This window comes from Panulirus ornatus, chromosome 33 (genome assembly GCF_036320965.1).
Source record: "Panulirus ornatus isolate Po-2019 chromosome 33, ASM3632096v1, whole genome shotgun sequence".
In the NCBI taxonomy this organism is placed as follows: domain Eukaryota; kingdom Metazoa; phylum Arthropoda; class Malacostraca; order Decapoda; family Palinuridae; genus Panulirus; species Panulirus ornatus.
Window position 1 is genome coordinate 23,352,727 of NC_092256.1, and position 21,978 is coordinate 23,374,704.

Genomic DNA, 21,978 nt, shown 5'->3' on the forward strand with positions numbered 1-21,978 from the left:
ATACCTATACATTTCAACGTATACATACACAGACATCTACATGTAGACACATGTACATATTCATACTTGCTGCCTTTATCCATTCCCGTCACCACCCTGCCACACATGAAATAGCATTCCCCCACACAAGGTAGCGCTAGGAAAAGACAAGGCCACATTCAGTCTCTAGCTGTCATGTGTAATGCACTGATACCACAGCTCCCTTTGCACATCCAGGCCCCACAGACCTTTCCAAGTAAATTGGGAGGTAAGTTTGAATGGAGAAAGACTGGAGGAAGTGAAGTGTTTTAGATATCTGGGAGTGGATTTGGCAGCGGATGGAACCATGGAAGCAGAAGTGAATCATAGGGTGGGGGAGGGGGCGAAAATTCTGGGAGCCTTGAAGAATGTGTGGAAGCCGAGAACATTATCTCGGAAAGCAAAAATGGGTGTTTGAAGGAATAGTGGTTCCAACAATGTTGTATGGTTGTGAGGCGTGGGCTATGGATAGAGTTGTGCGCAGGAGGGTGGATGTGCTGGAAATGAGATGTTTGAGGACAATATGTGGTGTGAGGTGGTTTGATCGTGTAAATAATAATAGGGTAAGAGAGATGTGTGGTAATAAAAAGAGTGTGGTTGAGAGAGCAGAAGAGGGTGTTTTGAAATGGTTTGGTCACATGGAGAGAATGAGTGAGGAAAGATTGACCAATAGGATATATGTGTCAGAAGTGGAAGGAACAAGAAGTGGGAGACTAAATTGGAGGTGGAAAGATGGAGTGAAAAAGATTTTGAGTGATCAGGTCCTGAACATGCAGGAGGGTGAAAGGCATGCAAGAAATAGAGTGAATTGGAACGATGTGGTATACCGGGGTCGACATGCTGTCAGTGGATTGAACCAGGGCATGTGAAGCGTCTGGGGTAAACTATGGAAGGTTCTGTGGGGCCTGGATGTGGAAAGGGAGCTGTGGTTTCGATGCATTATTACATGACAGCTAGAGACTGAGTGTGAACTAATGGGGCCTTTGTTGTCTTTTCCTAGTGCTACCTTGCACACATGAGGGGGGAGGGTGTTGTTATTCCATGTGTGGCGGGGTGGCGATGGGAATGAATAAAGGCAGACTATGAATTATGTATGTGGGTACATGTGTGTGCATATATATGTATACATTGAGATGTATATGTGCTGTGGGTGGGTTGGGCCATTCTTTCATCTGTTTCCTTGCGCTACTTCGCTAATGTGGGAGACAGCGACAAAGCAAAATAATATGTACATGCACATATACATTTATACATGTACATATTCATACTTCCTTGCCTTCAGCCATTTCTGGTGCTACCCTACCCCATGCATATGTATGTATTTATATATTTTAAGAATCTGTGCTGAATAGCCTTAGATGTTCCAGTGCTTGGCTTACAAGCCTAAATTTTATAGTCCAATCTTACCACTTCATTTCTTTATCAACACTTTTCATACCCTATAATGTCATATTTCAAATACATCCACCCTCTTCATTACATTTTTTTTTCCAAGGTCTATTCCTCACATATGTACAGCACTGATAGACTACTTCACTAAGAATTTACCCTTTGCCCAAAATAAGTAACCTCTATTTCCACATATTTCTCAATGCACCCTATGGGTTACTTCAGCTCTCATGGTGCCTCTTGCCACCGTATTTCTTAAATCAGCACTGAATAGCCTTAGAAGCTCCAGTATTTGGCTAAGCCTAAGTTTTACAATCCAATGTATCTGTTGATAGCCATGATATATTGTGACTGGCACTATCCCCAACATACATACCCATTAAGTGGCTAACCACCACTTTCCCTTACTCAAGGTCAAAGTAATGTTCCTGTGCCTCCTATCATAAGCCAAGGGTTAAATATGTGCCTCAAGAACACTGGGTTTAGATCCTAAAACAATTAATCCTTAAACAAAAACTGCAAACCTTCATTGTTAGCATTACATGGGTTTTGATAATTTTATTTGCTCTGCATTTTATCGATTCATTGATGCAGGCTGCTCCAAACACTGCAGTAAAACTAGAAATTTGTTTTATGGGGTTTATAGTATAGTACATTTTGGGTATTTAAGTCTTGTAACTTATTTTAGCCTGTCATATTTGTATTATGTTGGAATGCTTTACCCAGATCTATATATAATTAGGTTTAATGTCATTCATGGATATTGTTTACTAATTACATACCATGTTACATGCTGTATTTTTTATCATTGAATGTTGATCTCTGTTGAACATGTGCCTTTAACCAAATAGCAATGCAAATCTTTTATAATTACATAAGGTATGTATAACTAGTCATCTGGGAAAACCTCATGTGTATAGGAAGTATGTGGTTTATAACATCTCTAATCCTTTTGTGTTCTTAACATTACACATGAGCATTAGGTAGAAGTAGGTACGAACACTAGAAGAATTTTATTTGTACATGGAGCAACAGTAGTGCAGTAACCGTATATAAGCACTAAATACATTTGGTGATAATTATGCATAAAAAAAAAAATATATAAAAAAGATGTAACATTGCTTGAAATGCTTTCACTTTAACTGAAGCAATACAGAAGTGTGATAAATATGACAATATATATTAACAATAAATTGGTCAACACACATTATTTAAAATCACATTAAGGTATATCAACTCTACCAGACAACACTAAAATTTTAAGTAGATAAGATTTAGGTGACCTTATGGGGAAAAATTTAACTTGAGACTGCCTGAATATCAATAACACTGGAAAGTTTTACTGATACATGTTGGCGAGGACATATGGTTCCTAACTGAAATTTTAAGAAACACTAAAATCAACTATATTACTAAAAAAATACTTGTACATATAAAGACCTACTTCCATCCCATGGAATGAGGTAAAATTGTAGAATTCTGCTTGCTCGAGTACTTATAAACACCATTGTCATTACTGGTCATGGTACTTCTGATGGACAAACCCATCCACCAAAGGCCTTCTCTAACTCCCCAGCCACAGTAAGGCAGAGGTGATCATGGTGGTGATTTGCAACAACCTGAAGCAAAAATAAAACTGATGAGGTGTAATACAAGCTCTTACCCACACATTTTATTTCCATACATATCTCTCTTACCCTTTCATAACTTACTAAATCAAACCACCTCACACCACATATTGTCCTCAAACATTTCATTTGCAACACATCCACCCTCCTCCATACAACCCTATCTATAGCCCATGCCTCACAACCACATAACATTGTTAGAGCTACTTTTTTTTTCAAACATACCCATTTTTGCTCTCCGAGATGCCATTATCTCTTTCCACAAATCCAGATATCTAAAACACTTCCTCCAATTTTTTCTCCATTCAAACTTGCTTCCCAATTAACTTGTCCCTCAATCTTACTGAACCAAATAACCTTGCTCATATTCACATTTACTCTCAACTTTCTCCTTTCACACACTTTTCTAAACTCAATCACCAACCTCTGCAGTTTCTCACCTGAATCAGCCACCAGAGCTGTATCATCAGTGAACAACAAATGATACTTCCCAGGCCCTCTCATCCCTAACAGACTGCATACTCACCCTCTCTCCAGAAGTCTTGCATTTACCTCCTAACCACTATTTTTGGACCAACTTTTTTTTATATATCCCTGAACATTCAAACTTTCATAGAATCATTAGATCTACAAGCAGACATGACAACACCTGAAATATATGTACCTGATACAACAATGTTGGTCTTTTAAACTTTAATACATAACAGCCTTATAGCAAACATACCTGGATACCAAGAGGAAGGCCATTTGTTCCTAAGCCAAGGGGACATTGTGTTGATGGGAAGAGAAGTACATTAATAATAGCTGTATATGTGAAGTTGAAGGCTCTGAAGATTGGCTGACTATGGTAAGGTGCTGTCGTAGGGTGACTGGGGAACAGGAGCACTCCATCTTCACCAAGAAGTTCCTGAAGATTAAAGAACCACTTTAAAAACATTATCTAAGAACTGCTTCTTCATCTGCATGTTCCACTTTAAACTGCTGCATTTACCTATTCTTCCACCCTCTCAAAGCGATTAGCATAAAACTCACAAAATAGTGCACTCAGAACAATCACTTGTTGCCTAGCCACTAAAAACACTTTGACACTTTCACAATAAAGCAAAGAGTTTCCCAACAGAGTCCCATCTTAACATGCTCGGCACTCAATTCTATGCAACAGCAGTAGATCCAACTCCCTATCCAAACTATTTTATAACTAACCACCAAACCTGAAGTAGAAAGAAAAAGCTTACAGTGCTTCACACTTAAGTAACCTCTACTCACAGATCCCCACACTGTAAACAATTATAACACTGAAAAACAAAAGCACACCTAATTAATCCAATAAGAACTAAACAAATGACCTCCCAACACAGTCTTAACTAGCTCATCAAATACATCCATCAGAAACCACACTCCCTAGCCAAACACAAGCTACTCTCCCATTTCTGCTCTGGACAACACAGGTTCTAATCCAAGACCCATCATACCCAAGATGTAACTAACTCAAAGAAGACACTGAACACTTGCAACTCAATAGCCCTGCATTTTCTGCATATAGATGCATGCTCAAGAAATGCTTATACCCAACATGACTACATTATTCTGTAAATAGTCCCTGTCTCACTGTTAATATACTGTTCTCAGTTTTGTGTCAACTTAAGCAAAGAAATTTTACTATATTTCAATCAGTTACTGATAAACACATTAAATACAACATATACCTTAATCTCACTTCGGAGATCAGCACACATAGTAAGGAGTTTGGGATAGCTTTCTGAGTTCTTGCCATGAGTGAAAAGCTTCTCCATTAATCCTAGGAGTATACCAGGCAAGGTATGTCGAGACAACCTTACACACCATTTAACAGCCTCTATCCAAATGTTGACACTTCCCTGTAAAGAAATATATCAATAAACTATATTACAGTAAAATCAACATATCAGTATGCCATACGAAAATGGTTTTGTGTATATGGGAAAACCATTTCCAGGCCTACAAAAGGGTAAACCTAACAACTACTATGCAAAGCCTGACCATAACTCAATAGAACAAATGATTATTAGGAAACTTTATGATAAAGTAATTTGTCTTCAATGTTCATGAGGAAATGTCTGTTGTATGAGAACATAAATTGTAAAGTCCTGAAATATATTCAACTTTGTAGTAACCCACTGTTGCTCCATAGTGTTACCTTACTGATGATGCCCTGACTTGGTGGCAGGACACAGCAGGTAACCTCACCTGATCTAATAGTCCCCAGAGAAATGAGTTTAGTGGCCCAACCTACAGCCACACCTGTGATGTTACCCTGTGACTTCCATACTCAATGTTCGACAATGGCAGATCAAAAGATGCAGCTATAATTATAGATAACTATTTACAGATCAGGTAAATAGGGGGGGAAGAGTACAAAAATTTTCCATAAAGGAACGCATCTGAAGATAGACAGCCATTATACTGAAGAACAAACACTGCTGTATGCTGCCAATACCATGCTTTGAAGGGAATGACAATTTTTACCAAGATGTAAACAGAAAAGAGACCATCTGACCTTAAACATTCTTGCATCAGAAATTGGAGGGTTATTACTATGGCATACGGGTAACATTAAAGGCGGCTAGGATATGTGCCTACATGAACCTAAAGTAAAATTGTTTGAAGCAGTGTGAAGTGATGAACACTTAACAAATGGTTAGAGAAATCAAGTAAATGAGTTTCACATTATAAGTTAATCTTATATTATCATTTATAATTATGGCCTTCGTTGTCTTTACTAGCACTACCTCGCGCAAGCATGCGGGGGGGGGGGGGGGGGGGTTGTCATTTCATGTGTGGTGGGGTGGTGATGGGAATGAATATAGGCAGCAAGTCTGAATTATGTACATGTGTATATATGTATATGTCTGTGTATGTATATACATGTATACGTTGATATGTATAGGTATGTATATGTGCGTGTGTGGATGTGTATGTATATACATAAGTATGTGGGTGGGTTGGGCCATTCTTTCGTGTTTCCATGCACTACCTCGCTAATGTGGGAGACAGTGACAAAGTATAATAAAGTTAATCTTATTTGTTCATATATTTCATATGTACATTTAAATAAATACACTGCAAACCCTTGTTATTCTACAATAAGTTGTGTTAATGTACACAAAATAAACACTTCCATGTTAATTACTTATACAGCATTCACAGTGGTAGCAAAAAACATTTCTTATAATTAAAACAGTAAAAATTACAGATTTCAGAATGTGTCAAATAATAAATTTCCATCGATCATGATACTGGGATAGCATTCAGGATGAATGTAAAGATCTTGAATGACTCTCATTGCCGCATAAAATGGTATTCCTTGTGAGCAGCAGCGTATTTCCTGCTAAATACCATCATACACCAAGACACTAATGATTAAAGTCCAACTTACCTTTTTTAATGCCAATTCCTCACAAAACGTGTGCGCTCCCTCCACACTAGCAAGCTTGGCAAAATATATGGGTAGTGCTGCTTTCAACTTCGTCAGTGAGATCTAATGACAGCAAAAAGTCATAAGTAACTCCTGCTCCTAAACTTTGTGCCAATGCACAGCCTATTTTTTTGCTAATACAAATTTCTATTTACAATAAAGAGACGAATAAGCTTATTTCTTAACCTATTTTCCTCAAACTGTATATATAATAGAGTAAAACTGTCCATATACCTTTTTTGCTTTAATGCCATAAGCCTTCTCAAGGTGTAGGACAACTTTTCTTTGTGCAGCTCGGAGTTCTGAATGAATGGGTGTTACCAGTGGAGACCCACCATCATCCTCAACATAAAAGTAGCGAAGGTTCCGGACATCTACCTACCATGAATAATTAATAATCAGCTTCTGATAAGTCTAAATCATAAAAACAGTAAAGTAAAATAAATCATCAGCTTATGTACAAATACAAAGGTATTTACTAACCACAACCTTAAAATATCCAAGTATTTTTTCACAAACTTATATGTACTGGTATAACCACTCATGTCTTCACCAGTATCTATAATGAAATAATATATATCTACATGGTATATTAGTGCAGGAAATCTTCCTGAAATCTTGAGAGAGAAACCAACTTCCCTCATATCACTATTTCTTTGCAAGTTTTCTGTCACAAAATTATAAGTAACTTACATTTTCAACATTATTCATTCTGGATAATGATCTTTAGCAACTGACAGCCACTAAGTCTAACAAGAAAACATATAAATACATCCTCTATCACTTAAACATCTGCATTTCTGTACATTCTAACTTACCTTCTTGCTAAGTTTAAGCAGGTGAGCATTACTAGCAGCTAAAACTCTCAGCATAGGCAACAGGTCTTGGGTATATTTGCAAATAGGCCCTGTTACCAGGAATTCCTTTGCTTCCCCAGTTGCAACTGGCTCCTGGCCCAAATTACTCACTATTCCTGTATCAATGTAAGAAATACTTGAAAATCAAAGATGAAAGTTTAGCAGATCATCGAAAGAATGTTTTACCATTAAATGTAAAATGACAATGGTATAAGGTGTTCTGTTAAACTATTCAAAACTGACAAAATAACAAAATGGTGAGGAATTAGTTGAAGAATTTGAAAAAAGAGCAACAAGTAACCTAAGGAAAAGAATTTTGCTTTATATCATACAGTACATTTCTGTAAGCAACTACAAGTCCCTCCATTTTCTCCAAGTGACATCTACAAGCAACAATGAAAAATATGATAGCAGGAGGCAATGTGTACCTTATGGGAAGAAACAGAAATAATGCAACCACTCATTTTTTATATTTTTGCTGTTAATTCGAGAATCTAACACAACTGTAATTAACATTTTCCAACACTCTTACCATATGTAGGTTTGTGACCAAAAATTCCATTGAAAAATGATGGCATTCGTATAGAGCCTCCAATGTCTGATCCAATGCCAAAGGGAGCTCCACAGGCTGACTGCAGACATGCCTGAGAGGGGGAAGTCATTATTAATAAAACTATCATTATACAAAACATAATATCAGAAGGTGGCAGGTGTTCTATGATCATGGAAGTGCGACCACCTCATTTGCAAACATCTGATCTCTAGCTGTTATGTATGATGTACCAACACCAGAGACTACCATCCACAGCCAAGTCCCACATACTATTCCAAGGTTTACCTAGATCACTTTATATCCTCTACTTGAGACAATCTACAAGAAGTTACCTTTCCATATCACTCAGACTCAATTAGTACAAAGTCTCTCTCTCTCTCTCTCTCTCTCTCTCTCTCTCTCTCTCTCTCTCTCTCTCTCTCTCTCTCTCTCTCTCTCTTACATTCTGGCTTTGATATCCCAAAGCCTCTTTCACATCATCTCTGCCTTGCCTGTGCTCCCTCAAGTTCTAACACATGGGTCCTCTTTGCAGTCTTGCTCACTCTTCTCCATATATCCGAACCACTCTGATACAAATTTGTTGGCCCTCTTACTCAGGCTATGCTCATTACCATACTACTCTCTGACAATGTAATTACTTAAACAATCATCCCATCTCACACTACATACTGTCTTCAAGCTTTCCATTTTCATTTCTAATATATAATAGTATACATATTCTTTTAAAGTTTAGAACCTGCCCACAACATCACATATAGGGTGGTAAATATATTTAACTAAATAACCACCATGAGATGAACTGGCATATAATAGTCAAGAATTCAAATCCATACATTTTTCTCCAGAATATATGTGGTCATTTTGAACTATGATTGATAAATATGCTTACTTGAAATAAAAACATCTTTAATCACCCTATTTTACAAGTAAAAAAAATGCAAAACAAAAAGCAGTGGTTATGGTGACCATCAAAACAAAGTTCAAGCTATTGATATGTTGTGCCATCTGGCCACAGTGTTGTCCCCAAGTGCTCAAGACACACACCAAAGGACTTATAATTTGTGTCAGGAAAAACACATAAATAAAGGATAAATACATCTATTTAGACTTCAATTTCTAAGCCAAAAATAGAAGTAAGGACATTACAAGCAGGTCCAAACAATGCCAGAGTAAGTGGCCTGGATGAGTTGCTGTGCAGTTGTTTTGACCTTTGAAATGGAATCTGCTGGGTTCATATGTTCTTATGATATTAGAGGTGATAAAACCTCATTTTTTCCAAAAAGAAGGAACAGAGAAGAGGTCCAGGTGAGGATATTCCCTCAAAGGCCCAGTCCTCTGTTCTTAACGCTACCTCGCTATCGCGGGAAATAGCGAATAGTATGGAAAAAACCTCATGGAGATAACTGATTTTTTGGAGCAAAATGATGCTCTCTCTCAAATGTTTACAAGGCTTTGTCCACATGGGAAGAAATTATAATCTAAATTATTCAATGATTAAACATAAAATTGTGACTCACTTCTCCTCCAGATGATCCACCAACAATCCTGCAAGTACAATAAGGATTGTTTGTCCTTCCAAATATTTTGTTTGCACTCTCCCACCACATGCACAATTCAGACACATTTGTGACACAAAGAGGAATGGCACCTGCCATTCTCATAAGTCGCACAACATCAGCATCCTCTTCAGCAATCATGTTTCTTCGAATCCACAAACCTGCTGTTTGATGCAAGCCTATAAATATAAACAGTCAGTGTAAATAAAAGAAAACAACAAATATTCATAATTTCCATTTAAAAGAAGTTTTTGTGAAATTGTAAAAATCATTCTCCAAATGATAGAAAAATATAGTGCAATGAAAACATGGAAGGGAGCACTATCTACAAGTAGAGCTGGCACAAAGCACTTACCACATATGCTGCATGTTTTATAATGATGTTATTACTTGCTGTCATGCAAATTGCATATTGTTCATTGCACTACCTCACTAATGTAGAAAACGATTAACAAGTAGAAAATAAAGAAACTGGGTATTGCATTGCTGTTAATAAAAGTAGGGAAGAAAGAAACAGCATATTGCATTGCTGTTAATCTTTGTCACTCAAGAGCATTTTTAGCCATTTGTTGAGGTTCTCTAAAAGGTTTCAGTATCAACTCCTGACAGGTTTTTCATTCCTGTGGGCTAAATAGTTAGTGGATTTCTATAATTTACGAGTGTTTATATGCCTATGCTTTCACACAATTTTGTTTGGTGAGTATTACATTCCACAGATTCATTAACAGATTTAACTATTCAGCTTCTTCCATATTATGAACATGTCTAGGTCCTTTAATATGTTGTCAAGAAAAAATTATCATACATTTCCCCCTTCTCCATAAACTATATTTCAAGCCCTCTCAATCTACCATGATGATTTATGTATTTCCTTCCATTAATTCTGCTCGGTAAAGTGTTTTGAATTTTCCCAAGCTTAATAATTTCAGCTTGTTTGTTAGTGACCATAAAACACAAAAGTATTAAATTTTCTTTTTTACATAGACAATACACAGAAGATGGCCTCAAGGTAAGACACTTCGACTTGCTATATTTTGGACTTGTAACATTTTAAAATCAAGGTGACCTGTCACTTTCATGTTAAATGAAGTAAGAATATGCAAAGAACAAGACCGACCACAGTAAGTAAAAGCAAGGACACGTGTGGAGAATCAAAATTTTAACTCCTGCAATTTAAATGCAACATACCTTTCACAGCAAAACAGTCTTTTGTAGAAAATGGAACACCCAGAAAGGGTTTAGTTTCTGCTAGCTTCTTTTCATCCACTGTGCCAGATCTAGGGGATAAACATCAAAAATGTGTTTTGAAAAATAATCAGGAAATAAATATGACATGTATTTCCTTTGGCAGGAATATAAGGTGCTGTACATTAAAATCAAACAGCAGAATTTGAAAATTAAGTTTCTTAAAATGTAAAGGAAAAACAAGTATACAAGTATCTTCATTTTTTCCTATTATCTCTCAGCAGGAATTAGAAGAAAATATAAGCAACCAATTAATCATTTCCTTATGAAATTTTCTCAATTTAATGAGAAGCCTAATGTAAGATGAAGATGAAACTTTATGTACTGGTTGGAAGAGACTTTCTATTCAAGGGTCTCAATGACTAAAGCAACTAGTCTCATGAGCCCAATTGTCTTATGTAATTCTAAGTGCACAAATGGGCTGCCATACATTGCAAAATGTAGTGAATAAATCTATCTTAACAAATTAATTCTCAACAGACCAGTGTATCCGAGCATACAAAAATAATGCTGAAGATTTCAAATTATCTTTAATGTTCAAAACAACATACTGAACACATAGAAAATAACCTTGATAAAATACTTAACTAGCTTCATACCTTATGAGTTTGTCAGCAGCTCTGGCATCTTCTAAAGCCTCTTCAAATCGGTTATCGACCACACAGTTGAGTACTGGATTAATTTCCTTGATGCGTGCTATAAATGATTTTACCACCTCTTCACTTGTCAGCTGAAGTTAAAAATAACTGTTTAAAGTGAAAATTCATTTGATGATTTAACTCATTCACCAAACTATCAATTACCTTACTCTTCTAATCAAACAGATCATGTATATATATCCTCAAAATTATAATGTTAATCATAAAACAAACTAAAAGGTAAACACAAAGATTCCAGGGGTGGGGGAGAGAGAATTCTACCTCCATATTCCCTGCATTTCAAAGGAGGCACTAAATGGGGGTGGGAGTGGGAGGCTGGTAAACCCCCCTTTTTGGATTTCTATTTCTAAAAGAGGGAACAGAAGCAGCAAGGCATGAGTGCTCAAACTCTCTAAGACTCAGGCTGGGGTATCTAAATGTGTGTGGATGTAACCAAGATGAAGCATAAAGGCTAAGAAGTGGCACTCAAATTTCACCAGTTATGGAGACTTTTGCCGTGGCCAACCCCTTGAAGGAGTTCCCAGAGGGAATGGGCATCAGTGATATAGATAGACAGTAAACAAGATGAGAAAAAGGGAGAGATAGGTGGTATGTTTGAGGAAGGATACCTGCATGTTCTGACTTTGAGTGAAATAAAGCTCAAAGGTAAAGGGGTGGAATGATTTGAAAATGTCTTATAAGTAAAGTCAGGGATTAGTAAAAGGACAAGAGATAAGGAAGGAGTAGCACTACTTCTGAAGCAGGAGTTGTGTGACAGAGTGTTAGAAAGTAAATTTTAGGTTGATGCAGGTAAAACTGAAAGTGGATGGGTAAAGATGGGTGATTAACTGTGCTTATGCACCTGGCCATGAGAAGGAAATCATGAGAGGAAAATGTTTTGGTAGCAACTGAGTGAGTGTGTCAGCAGTTTTGATGAAAGAGATTGGGTATTAGTACTGGATGATTTACATGTGAAGGTAAGTTAAATGTGAAGGTAAGTAATGAGGTAGTTGAGGGTATAATTGGGGGTGCATGGTGTATTCAGTGTTTATGAATGGAAATGGTGAAGAGCTTGTGGAGCTGTGTGTCAAAAAAGGACTGGTAATTGGCAATACCTGGTTTAAAATGAGGGTTACACACAAATATATGTATGGGTGGGAGAGATGGTCAGTGGGCACTGCTGGATTACATATCAATTGATGGGCATGTAAATGAGAGACTTTTGGACGTAAATGTGCTGAGAGGAGCATCTGGTAGGACATCTGGTCACTACCTTATGGAGGCAAGAGAGATCTGAGGAGGATTTCAAAAAAGAAGAAAAAATGTTGGGGAGAAAGTGGTGAGAGTAAGAGAACTTGGAGAAGAGATTTGCGTGAAGAAATACCCAGAGACACTGGGTGTAGAATGGCAAAAGGTTAGAGTAAATGAAGCAAGTTTTTAGGGAAGCAGTGATGGCATGAGCAATAAATGTATGTGGTATGCAACAGGTGGGAGGTGGATAGAGAGTGGTGGGATGAAAAAGTGAAGTTGCTAGTGAAAGAGAAAAGAGAGGCATTCGGCCAATACTTACAGGGAAGGAGTGCAAATAATTGAGAGATGTATAATAGAAAGTGGAAGTGTGGAAGTCGAGAACATTATCTCGGAAAGCAAAAATGGGTATGTTTGAAGGAATAGTGGTTCCAACAATGTTGTATGGTTGCGAGGCGTGGGCTATGGATAGAGTTGTGCGCAGGAGGATGGATGTGCCGGAAATGAGATGTTTGAGGACAATGTGTGGTGTGAGGTGGTTTGATCGAGTAAGTAACGTAAGGGTGAGAGAGATGTGTGGAAATAAAAAGAGCGTGGTTGAGAGAGCAGAAGAGGGTGTTTTGAAATGGTTTGGGCACATGGAGAGAATGAGTGAGGAAAGATTGACCAAGAGGATATATGTGTCGGAGGTGGAGGGAACGAGGAGAAGAGGGAGACCAAATTGGAGGTGGAAAGATGGAGTGAAAAAGATTTTGTGTGATCGGGGCCTGAACATGCAGGAGGGTGAAAGGAGGGCAAGGAATAGAGTGAATTGGAGCAATGTGGTATACCGGGGTTGACGTGCTGTCGGTGGATTGAATCAAGGCATGTGAAGCGTCTGGGGTAAACCATGGAAAGCTGTGTAGGTATGTATATTTGCGTGTGTGGACGTATGTATATACATGTGTATGGGGGTGGGTTGGGCCATTTCTTTCGTCTGTTTCCTTGCGCTACCTCGCAAACGTGGGAGACAGAAAAAAAAAAAAAATAATAAGAGAAAGTGGCAGGAGGTAAAGGAGGTAAATAATGTGTGAAGGACATGAGAGCAAATGGGAACATTAGTGAAGGGGCCAAAAAGGGAAGTGATGAAGTGAGGGAAAGATTGAGTATTTTGAAGGACTGTTAAATGTGTTTGATGACATAGTGGCAGATGTAGGGTGTTTTGGTTGGAGTAGTATATGAAGTGATTCATGGAGAATGGATTGGCGAAGGGAACAGATGGTAAAAGCCTTGCATAAGATGAAATGTGGTAAGGCAGTGGGAGTGGATGGTACTGCAGCCAAATTTATCAAGAAATGGGGTGGCTTGCTGACTGGCTGGTAGGGATTTTCAATGTATGTATGGATCACAGTGAGGGGCCTGAGGACCAGGGGAATACATATAGAGTGATACTGTGTAAAGACAGGGGGATAAAAGTGTGTGTCTTATGCACTTTATTTACCTCCTTCCAAAACATCTTTTTATTCTCCCTAAAATTTAATGATACTCTCTCACCCCATCTCTCATTTGCCCTCTTTTTCACCTCTTGCACCTTTCTCTTGACCTCCTGCCTCCCAATCATTTGCACTATTTCCCTACAAAAATCGTCCAAACGCCTCTCTCTTATCTTTCACTAATAATCTTACTTCTTCATCCCCACCACTCACTACCCTTTCTAATCTACCCACCTCCCACGTTTCTCATGCCACAAGCATCTTTTGCGCAAGCCATCACTACTTCCCTAAATACATCCCATTCCTCGCCCACTCCCCTTACGTCCTTTGCTCTCACCTTTTTCCAGTCTGCACTCAGTCTCCTTCCCAAGCTCACTTACACTCACCACTCTCTTCACCTCAACATTCTCTCTTCTTTTCTCAAAACCTCTACAAATCTTCACCTTCGCCTCCACAAGATAATGATCCGACATCCCTCCAGTTGCAACTCTCAGCACATTAACATTCAAAAGTCTCTCTTTCACGCGCCTATCAATTAACATGTAATCCAATAACGCTCTCTGGCCATCTCTCCAACTTACATACGTATACTTATGTATTTCTCCTTTAAAACCAGGTATTCCTAATCACCAGTCCTTTTTCAGCAAACAAATCTACAAGCCCTTCACCATTTCCATTTACTGCCACATTACTTACCTTTGCATTCAAATCATCCATCACTATAACCCAATCTCGTGCATCAAAACTGCTAACACACTCACTCAGCTGCTCCCAAAACACTTGCCTCTCATGATTTTTCTTCTCATGCCCAGGTGCATAGGCACCAATAATCACCCATCTCTCTCCATCCACTTTCAGTTTTACCCATATCAATCTAAGTTTACTTTCTTACACTATCACATACTCCCACAACTCCAGTTCAAGAGCAGTGCTACTCCTTCCTTTGCTATTGTCCTCTCTCATGTAAAAGATAGAAAAACATACTTTACAAACAAAAAAATGAAGTAAATTATTTGAATTACCTTTCTGGTTCTTATTTTAGTTGCTAATGCAGTTGCAGACTCCAGAAGAATGAGATTAGTGATAGGAGGTAATGGGGAGTGGGGGTTGCCATAGTACATGATTCCAAAGATCAGACATGATAGCATCTCAAATAGCAGCCGCACAGAACGAAGGATCAAGTCAAGCCAACGCATTCTGTCAACTGAAAAAAAAGAGTCTGATGTTAAAACTTTTAGTCTCCACACGTAAGATTTATAAAAGAGACAGGTTGAAGGAAAATATATATGAGATATAATGATATATTCATGTAAATAAAGTGACCAAAGAAAGAATCTATATAGCAATATATACAAAGACGAAAGCTCTCCAGAACCAGAAAGAAAACGTAAGAATATTCCTTTAGAAACTTGTGAGAGCTGCAAAGTAAGCAAGGGCATATTTAGTTTAGATACAGAGGGTTGGTGCCAAAATGCAAGGCTAAGTATTGTAGTGGATGTGTATAATGCAACTTGGACACAGCATGAAAATATGTGAAGGGCATGCCCATATGAGTAACAACATATACATGTTGTATTAAGCAGTCAAGAGTACCAATGGAAAGAAAGGAAAGGAGCACATTTGTAGGTGTCTACGAGTGAAATGAAGTTTCAAGTTTTTGAATATCTTTATCTACAGCACACAAGCAGATTAGTGATAAGATAAGATTAGTGATAAAGGCAGCAAGTATGAATTATGTACATGTATATATATGTATATGTCTGTGTATGTATATATATGTATACAGTGAAATGTATAGGTATGTATATGTGCGTGTGTGGACGTGTATGTATATACATGTGTATGTGGGTGGGTTGGGCCATTCTTTTGTCTGTTTCCTTGCGCTACCTCGCTAACACGGGAGACAGCGACAAAGTATAGTAAATAAATATAAGTAAATTAAACATATATATTATTTTTATTATACTTAACCGCTGTTTTCCACATCAGCAAGGTAGCGGCAGGAAACAGACGAAGAATGGCACATCCACTCATTTTTTTTTTTTTTTTTTTTGCTTTGTCGCTGTCTCCCGCATTTGCGAGGAAGCGCAAGGAAACAGACGAAAGAAATGGCCCAACCCACCCCCATACAAATGTATATACATACGTCCACACACGCAAATATACATACCTACACAGCTTTCCATGGTTTACCCCAGACGCTTCACATGCCTTGATTCAATCCACTGACAGCACGTCATCCCCGGTATACCACATCGCTCCAATTCACTCTATTCCTTGCCCTCCTTTCACCCTCCTGCATGTTCAGGCCCCGATCACACAAAATCTTTTTCACTCCATCTTTCCACCTCCAATTTGGTCTCCCTCTTCTCCTCGTTCCCTCCACCTCCGACACATATATCCTCTTGGTCAATCTTTCCTCACTCATTCTCTCCATGTGACCAAACCATTTCAAAACACCCTCTTCTGCTCTCTCAAACACGCTCTTTTTATTTCCACACATCTCTCTTACCCTTACGTTACTTACTCGATCAAACCACCTCACACCACACATTGTCCTCAAACATCTCATTTCCAGCACATCCATCCTCCTGCGCACAACTCTATCCATAGTCCACGCCTCGCAACCATACAACATTGTTGGAACCACTATTCCTTCAAACATACCCATTTTTGCTTTCCGAGATAATGTTCTCGACTTCCACACATTCTTCAAGGCTCCCAGAATTTTCGCCCCCTCCCCCACCCTATGATCCACTTCCGCTTCCATGTTTCCATCCGCTGCCAGATCCACTCCCAGATATCTAAAACACTTCACTTCCTCCAGTTTTTCTCCATTCAAACTCACCTCCCAATTGGCTTGACCCTCAACCCTACTGTACCTAATAACCTTGCTCTTATTCACTTATACGCATATATATATATACATAAAGGCCCATACACACACATATAAATACATATACATATGTACATATTCATACTTGCTTGCCCATATATAGTACATATGGGCAAAGCATAGAATAATGATATCAAAGATGCATACAGCAGCTATACACAAGACTATCACACAACATATATGTCACTTTTTCAAAATTCTTTGCACATTTCAACCTTACCCAACAAAGGTTACCTTGAGTCTTCTTTGTATGGCAAACCAGGAATCAAATACCTTTTACTTACAACCAACATGAATTACTGTGGTATGCTGGAGGTTAGTTTCCCATTATCAGATGCTATGAAAACACTGTTCAGTACTCTTAAATCTTATTTTCTTATGCTTTGATAATTGGAAGTACAAACCAGCAGATCACACAGATCTCTTCAACAGACAAGTAATTATTCAAGTCACTTTTAGCTAGCTTTACCTGGTCCCAATACATCATCAGAAGCACTCGTGGAAGGCCATAAAGAATACGTCCAATGTATCTCTGGACACAGCAGTCATTACCAGCAAACAACTACAAAACTTTAGTTCATAGGATCCATCCTTTGTTGATGTGGGGACTTAATGGGTAAGAAATGGACATAAGAAAAAATAGAAACATGAAAAAGGACCTAATGCTAACAGAAAGATAGTAAATCAAAGATAATCTTTTCTATCATGGACTTCTTTTCTTTTATTACTAAGAAAATGCACTTTTAAATGAGAAAGAAAAATTGTCTTTTTGAATAGTCACAACACAAAAAACAATACTTATATAGACATCTTTAGTCTGTACAGTACATACAAATGGCTAATTTGGCACAATATTTCTAGTATACTTTGCAGTATCAACAGTACACTCACAACCAAAAATTTGAAATATAAAATCAGTCAATCACCATCCACCAAATTAAAGAGTAAATTCAATATTAGTAATGATTCAATAAGCACACAAATTAATATACACCTTTAGGTGCATTTCTAGTGCATAAACAATATAGAAAATAGGTCAATTACTGGTGCTTAATAATTTCAGACATTTTACCTTTAGAGGAATTTTAAGTATGGCAACACAACAGCACTTTAACCCAAGAAGCAAACATAAAAGCAAGAACGCATGCTTAACAGCAGAAAATTCAAACTTATGCAAGCAATGAACATATACAAAGCACACTTATGCCATGTGAATGTGATATCTCCAAGCAAAAAGCATTTCTTTGAAATAGAAGTGAATGCTGTAAATTAAAAACTTCCCAAAATGTTGAATGAACTTGATTTATATTTTAGTTCACTTATTCAAACAACTAACTGAAGTTTTCCCAATGTTTCTAGTAAAATGGAAAGGGGCATTTCAAAATTTTTAGACTTGGAATGAACACACCAAAATTAATCCCAGATTAACGAACCTAATGGTGTTGACCCGATACAAAAAACTGAAATTGATATTTGCACATGCAAAACGAGAGAATTCAGAATGAAAAAGGTTAAAAGAGATATCAATGAATTCACGAAAAAGAAGCTCCTAAATCTTAATGAACAACATAATTGTGAATTTCCTATACCATATTATTGGAAATGAACAATCAAATTTGTGATCTTGAATACACAGCACTAACAGCAATGGATGAACTTGTGTATGGTGCAACAACAATGACTGTGCCAAGTCATAACTAAACATAAAAATTGGCATGCCACACTAAGATCCAATGTGAATACCAGTACAAGTCATGACTAATTGAGATCCAACAAGAATACCGACACCAGTCACGACTAATCACGAACAATCACAGATCTAAATGGCCACTAAAAGTGTTATGTAAAAACTTGAAGAGCACTACACCAGAAAGCACAACTTTAAAACCAGTTGTACATGCTCAACACCAAACTGACAGTCCTTAATGCATGTCAAACCATCCATACTTATGCCGTACCTTCCATTTACATTTAGTGCAAAGAAACATTTACAGAATACAACCAAACCACTCTGGTCAAATCACCACACCTTCCAAGAATGAAAGACCCCAAAGGAACAAGAAAAATAAATGAAACAGGATACAGCACAACAAAGTGGTAGATTATGTCATTCAAAGAAGCTGAGTGCTTGTAATAAAACATATTAGATACATGAAGAATATGAAATACCTTCATAACTGAGTTAATTGTAAATGCATTAATAAACTATGCTAGTAACAGCTGCAATAAAAAATCTGACAATTCCATATGAATAATCAAATTCTTAGTCAAGCCTATGATAATATTAATGCACATGTGAGGAATACATCATAACACTAACCTTCTTGGACACACCAACATGACAAATTATGAAGACTAAGGTACACATATCTCTGGATACAGAAAATCAAAACTGTTAATCCTGAATGTAGCAATAATGACAGAACCCATCATAAATGAACAACATTCAACTACCATGCCTGAGGAAAGCACACCAAAACTGCTAGTCACACGAATGCAATAAAAACACGCTTTATGTGAGCCATATTTTTCAGTTATTTTCTTTTACAGAAGATTTTATTAGGCTGGAGTTAAATTCTGATTGAAACAAGTAGGGGCTCTAAATTGGAGCTAACCTGTAAGTGGGGTCTGTACAACCTCATATGTACTGCTTCTATGTCGATGCAGGTGGGAACGCAGTTGCTCCACCCGCACTTTCAGACCACTGCCTGCCATTTTCCATATAACACCAAAAGTCTGTTGGAGGTATACACACTAGAAAAATACTATGCTCTTTCAGTTCTTCAATCATCTGCCATCATCCAGACGTTAATTCAACATATATGGAAAAATTAAAATTTCTTTCTTTTTTCAATCATTATTATTATGAGGGTTTAATATTTCAAGTGCTACTTTTCATCCATAAATTACCACGAAGTTTCTTATATCCAAGCATATTCTCACAACAGCATATGCAAGAATTATCACCAAATCTCTGACCAAAAACTATGATCCTCTTTTTTTTATTCCACTTTCTTCTGCTTTAAACAAAGTACAGGTACACCATCGGTTTTCCGGCAACTGATAGTTCGGCACCTCCTTTAGTCCGGGCAAAATTACGTGATTGAAACAAATTACTGTGGCCACCAAACTAGGTTACTGGGCGGCCAGAGATGGCATTGTGAGTATGGTGGGCTTATTTACATTCTTTACACTGCACGTGTTGGTGGTAATACCACAATTCTGTGAGATTCTTAGCTTATCTTGCTTATATTCAAACCTAGCTATGACTTATAAGACATATGAGTGTCAGTTGTATGAAAACGTAAACACCAGTCCATGTCGATCCAAGATAAAGTAGAACTGTTGAAAATATGGACCATGGTGTTTCGGTATGTAAGCTGTGTGACCTCTACAGTACTGGTTCATCGGAGAAAACATTGAAATTCTATGCACGATCAAGTGATGATGGAGTGGTTTCGACAGTGTCAGAGTAATGTAATGGACTTGTCAGGTAGCATGATAATGGACCAGGCTACGTTGTTCCATAAAGAACTTAAATTACGACATGAGCGCGACTATAGTTAAGGATGGATTCAAAGATTCAAGAAGTGTCATGGAATTTCCATGAATAAAGAGTGCAGAGAAAAGCAGTCTACAAACCACGATGGAGCTGCCGAGTATTAGGATGAATTTACAAAACTCGTATGTGATGAGCACCTCAGTCCTGAGCAGGTGTATAATGTATTTCAATTATTTATCTAATTTACATTTAATATTTGTTTAATCTAAATTTCTAGCAGCCCATGGTATACTTTAGACACATGGGAGATGTATGATCAGTGGGTTAGAGGTGTGCTGATGAATCATTACCACGTGACCACTGTTCATCCGGCAAAATGGTTAATTTGGCAAGGCTTTGGAACCAAGAGTGCTGAAAAATCGGTGGTGTACCTGTATTACTAAAAATATCAGGAAGACGGGGAGGGGAAAAAATCAGCTAGGAACGAAGTAAGGTTAGCCAGAAGTTGCATAGCTTACACTACTGCACCCAAGTCAAATGCAGGTCTGTAAAGGCAGAAATGTTTGCAGAAAGCAAGCAGCAAATATATATTCTACACATAAGAGAACACAGGAGCCAGGCATGGAATGCTGATCCCCATTGAAGGCTCAGATTGTGGTGTCTGAATGTGTGTGGATGTAACCAAGATGGGAAAAGAGGTGAGATAACGTATGTTTGAAGAAAGAAACCTGGATGTTCTGGCTCTGAGTGAAATGAAGCTCAAGGGTAAAGGTAAAGATTGGTTTGGAAATGTCTTAGGAGTAAAGTCAGGGGTTGGTTAGAGGAAAAGAGCTAAGGAAAGATTAGCACTTCTACTGAAGCAGAAGTTGTGGGAGTGCATGTGACTGAGCGTATGGACGTGAATTCTAGATTGATGTAGGTAAAATTGAAAGTGGATGGCAAGAGATGGGTGATAATTGGTGTCTATGCACCTGGCCAATAGAAGAAAGATCATGAGCAGCAAGTGTTTTTGGGAGCAGCTAGTGACTGTGTCACAAGTTTTGGAGCATGAGACCATCAGTGATGGGTGATTTAAATGCAAAGGTAAGTAATGTGGCAGTTTAGAGTATAAGTGGTTTGCATGGGGTTATGAATGGAAATGAAGAGGAGCTTGTGAAGTTATGTGCTGAAAAAAAAAGACTGGTGACTGGGAATACCTGGTTTAAAAAGATGGATATACATAAATATACATACGGGAGCAGGATAAATGGTTAAAGGGCAGTATCAGATTATGTATTAATTGACAGGTGTATAAAATAGACTTTGGATGTAGATATGCTGAGAGGTAGGAAGTCTGATCACTAATCCTGTGGAGGCAAGGGTAAAGATTTGCAAAGATTTTCGAAAGAGAGGAGACAATGTCAGGGAGATGAGAGTAGTGAGAGTCAGTGAGCTTGGAAAATAAACTTGTGTGAATACCAGCAAAGATTGAGTGTAGAATTGCAAAAGGTTAGAGCAAATGAAGTGAAGGAAGTGCATGATG

General features: G+C 37.8%; 1 protein-coding gene across 24 annotated transcripts in view; it reads right to left on the bottom strand.

Moving 5' to 3' along the window:
* Positions 1–1,518: 1,518 nt before the first annotated feature.
* Positions 1,519–21,978, bottom strand: part of LOC139759610 (fatty-acid amide hydrolase 2) — a 53,069-nt gene continuing 32,609 nt past the window's right edge. For 17 of the 24 annotated variants that reach the window (XM_071681957.1, XM_071681953.1, XM_071681945.1 and 14 more), the window contains 11 exons: positions 15,081–15,262; positions 11,300–11,430; positions 10,644–10,732; positions 9,417–9,634; positions 7,879–7,990; positions 7,308–7,462; positions 6,724–6,867; positions 6,451–6,552; positions 4,742–4,912; positions 3,760–3,942; positions 1,519–3,026 (listed from right to left, as the gene is read on the bottom strand). In XM_071681957.1, the coding sequence (XP_071538058.1) occupies positions 2,928–3,026; positions 3,760–3,942; positions 4,742–4,912; positions 6,451–6,552; positions 6,724–6,867; positions 7,308–7,462; positions 7,879–7,990; positions 9,417–9,634; positions 10,644–10,732; positions 11,300–11,430; positions 15,081–15,254 (1,578 nt within the window). In that variant the 5' untranslated portion in view covers positions 15,255–15,262 and the 3' untranslated portion in view covers positions 1,519–2,927. Of the gene's footprint in view, positions 3,027–3,759; positions 3,943–4,741; positions 4,913–6,450; positions 6,555–6,723; positions 6,868–7,307; positions 7,463–7,878; positions 7,991–9,416; positions 9,635–10,643; positions 10,733–11,299; positions 11,431–15,080; positions 15,263–15,651; positions 15,676–19,569; positions 19,691–21,978 lie in introns of those variants that run through there. The other 7 variants (XM_071681935.1, XM_071681936.1, XM_071681937.1 and 4 more) reach the window with 3 other exon arrangements.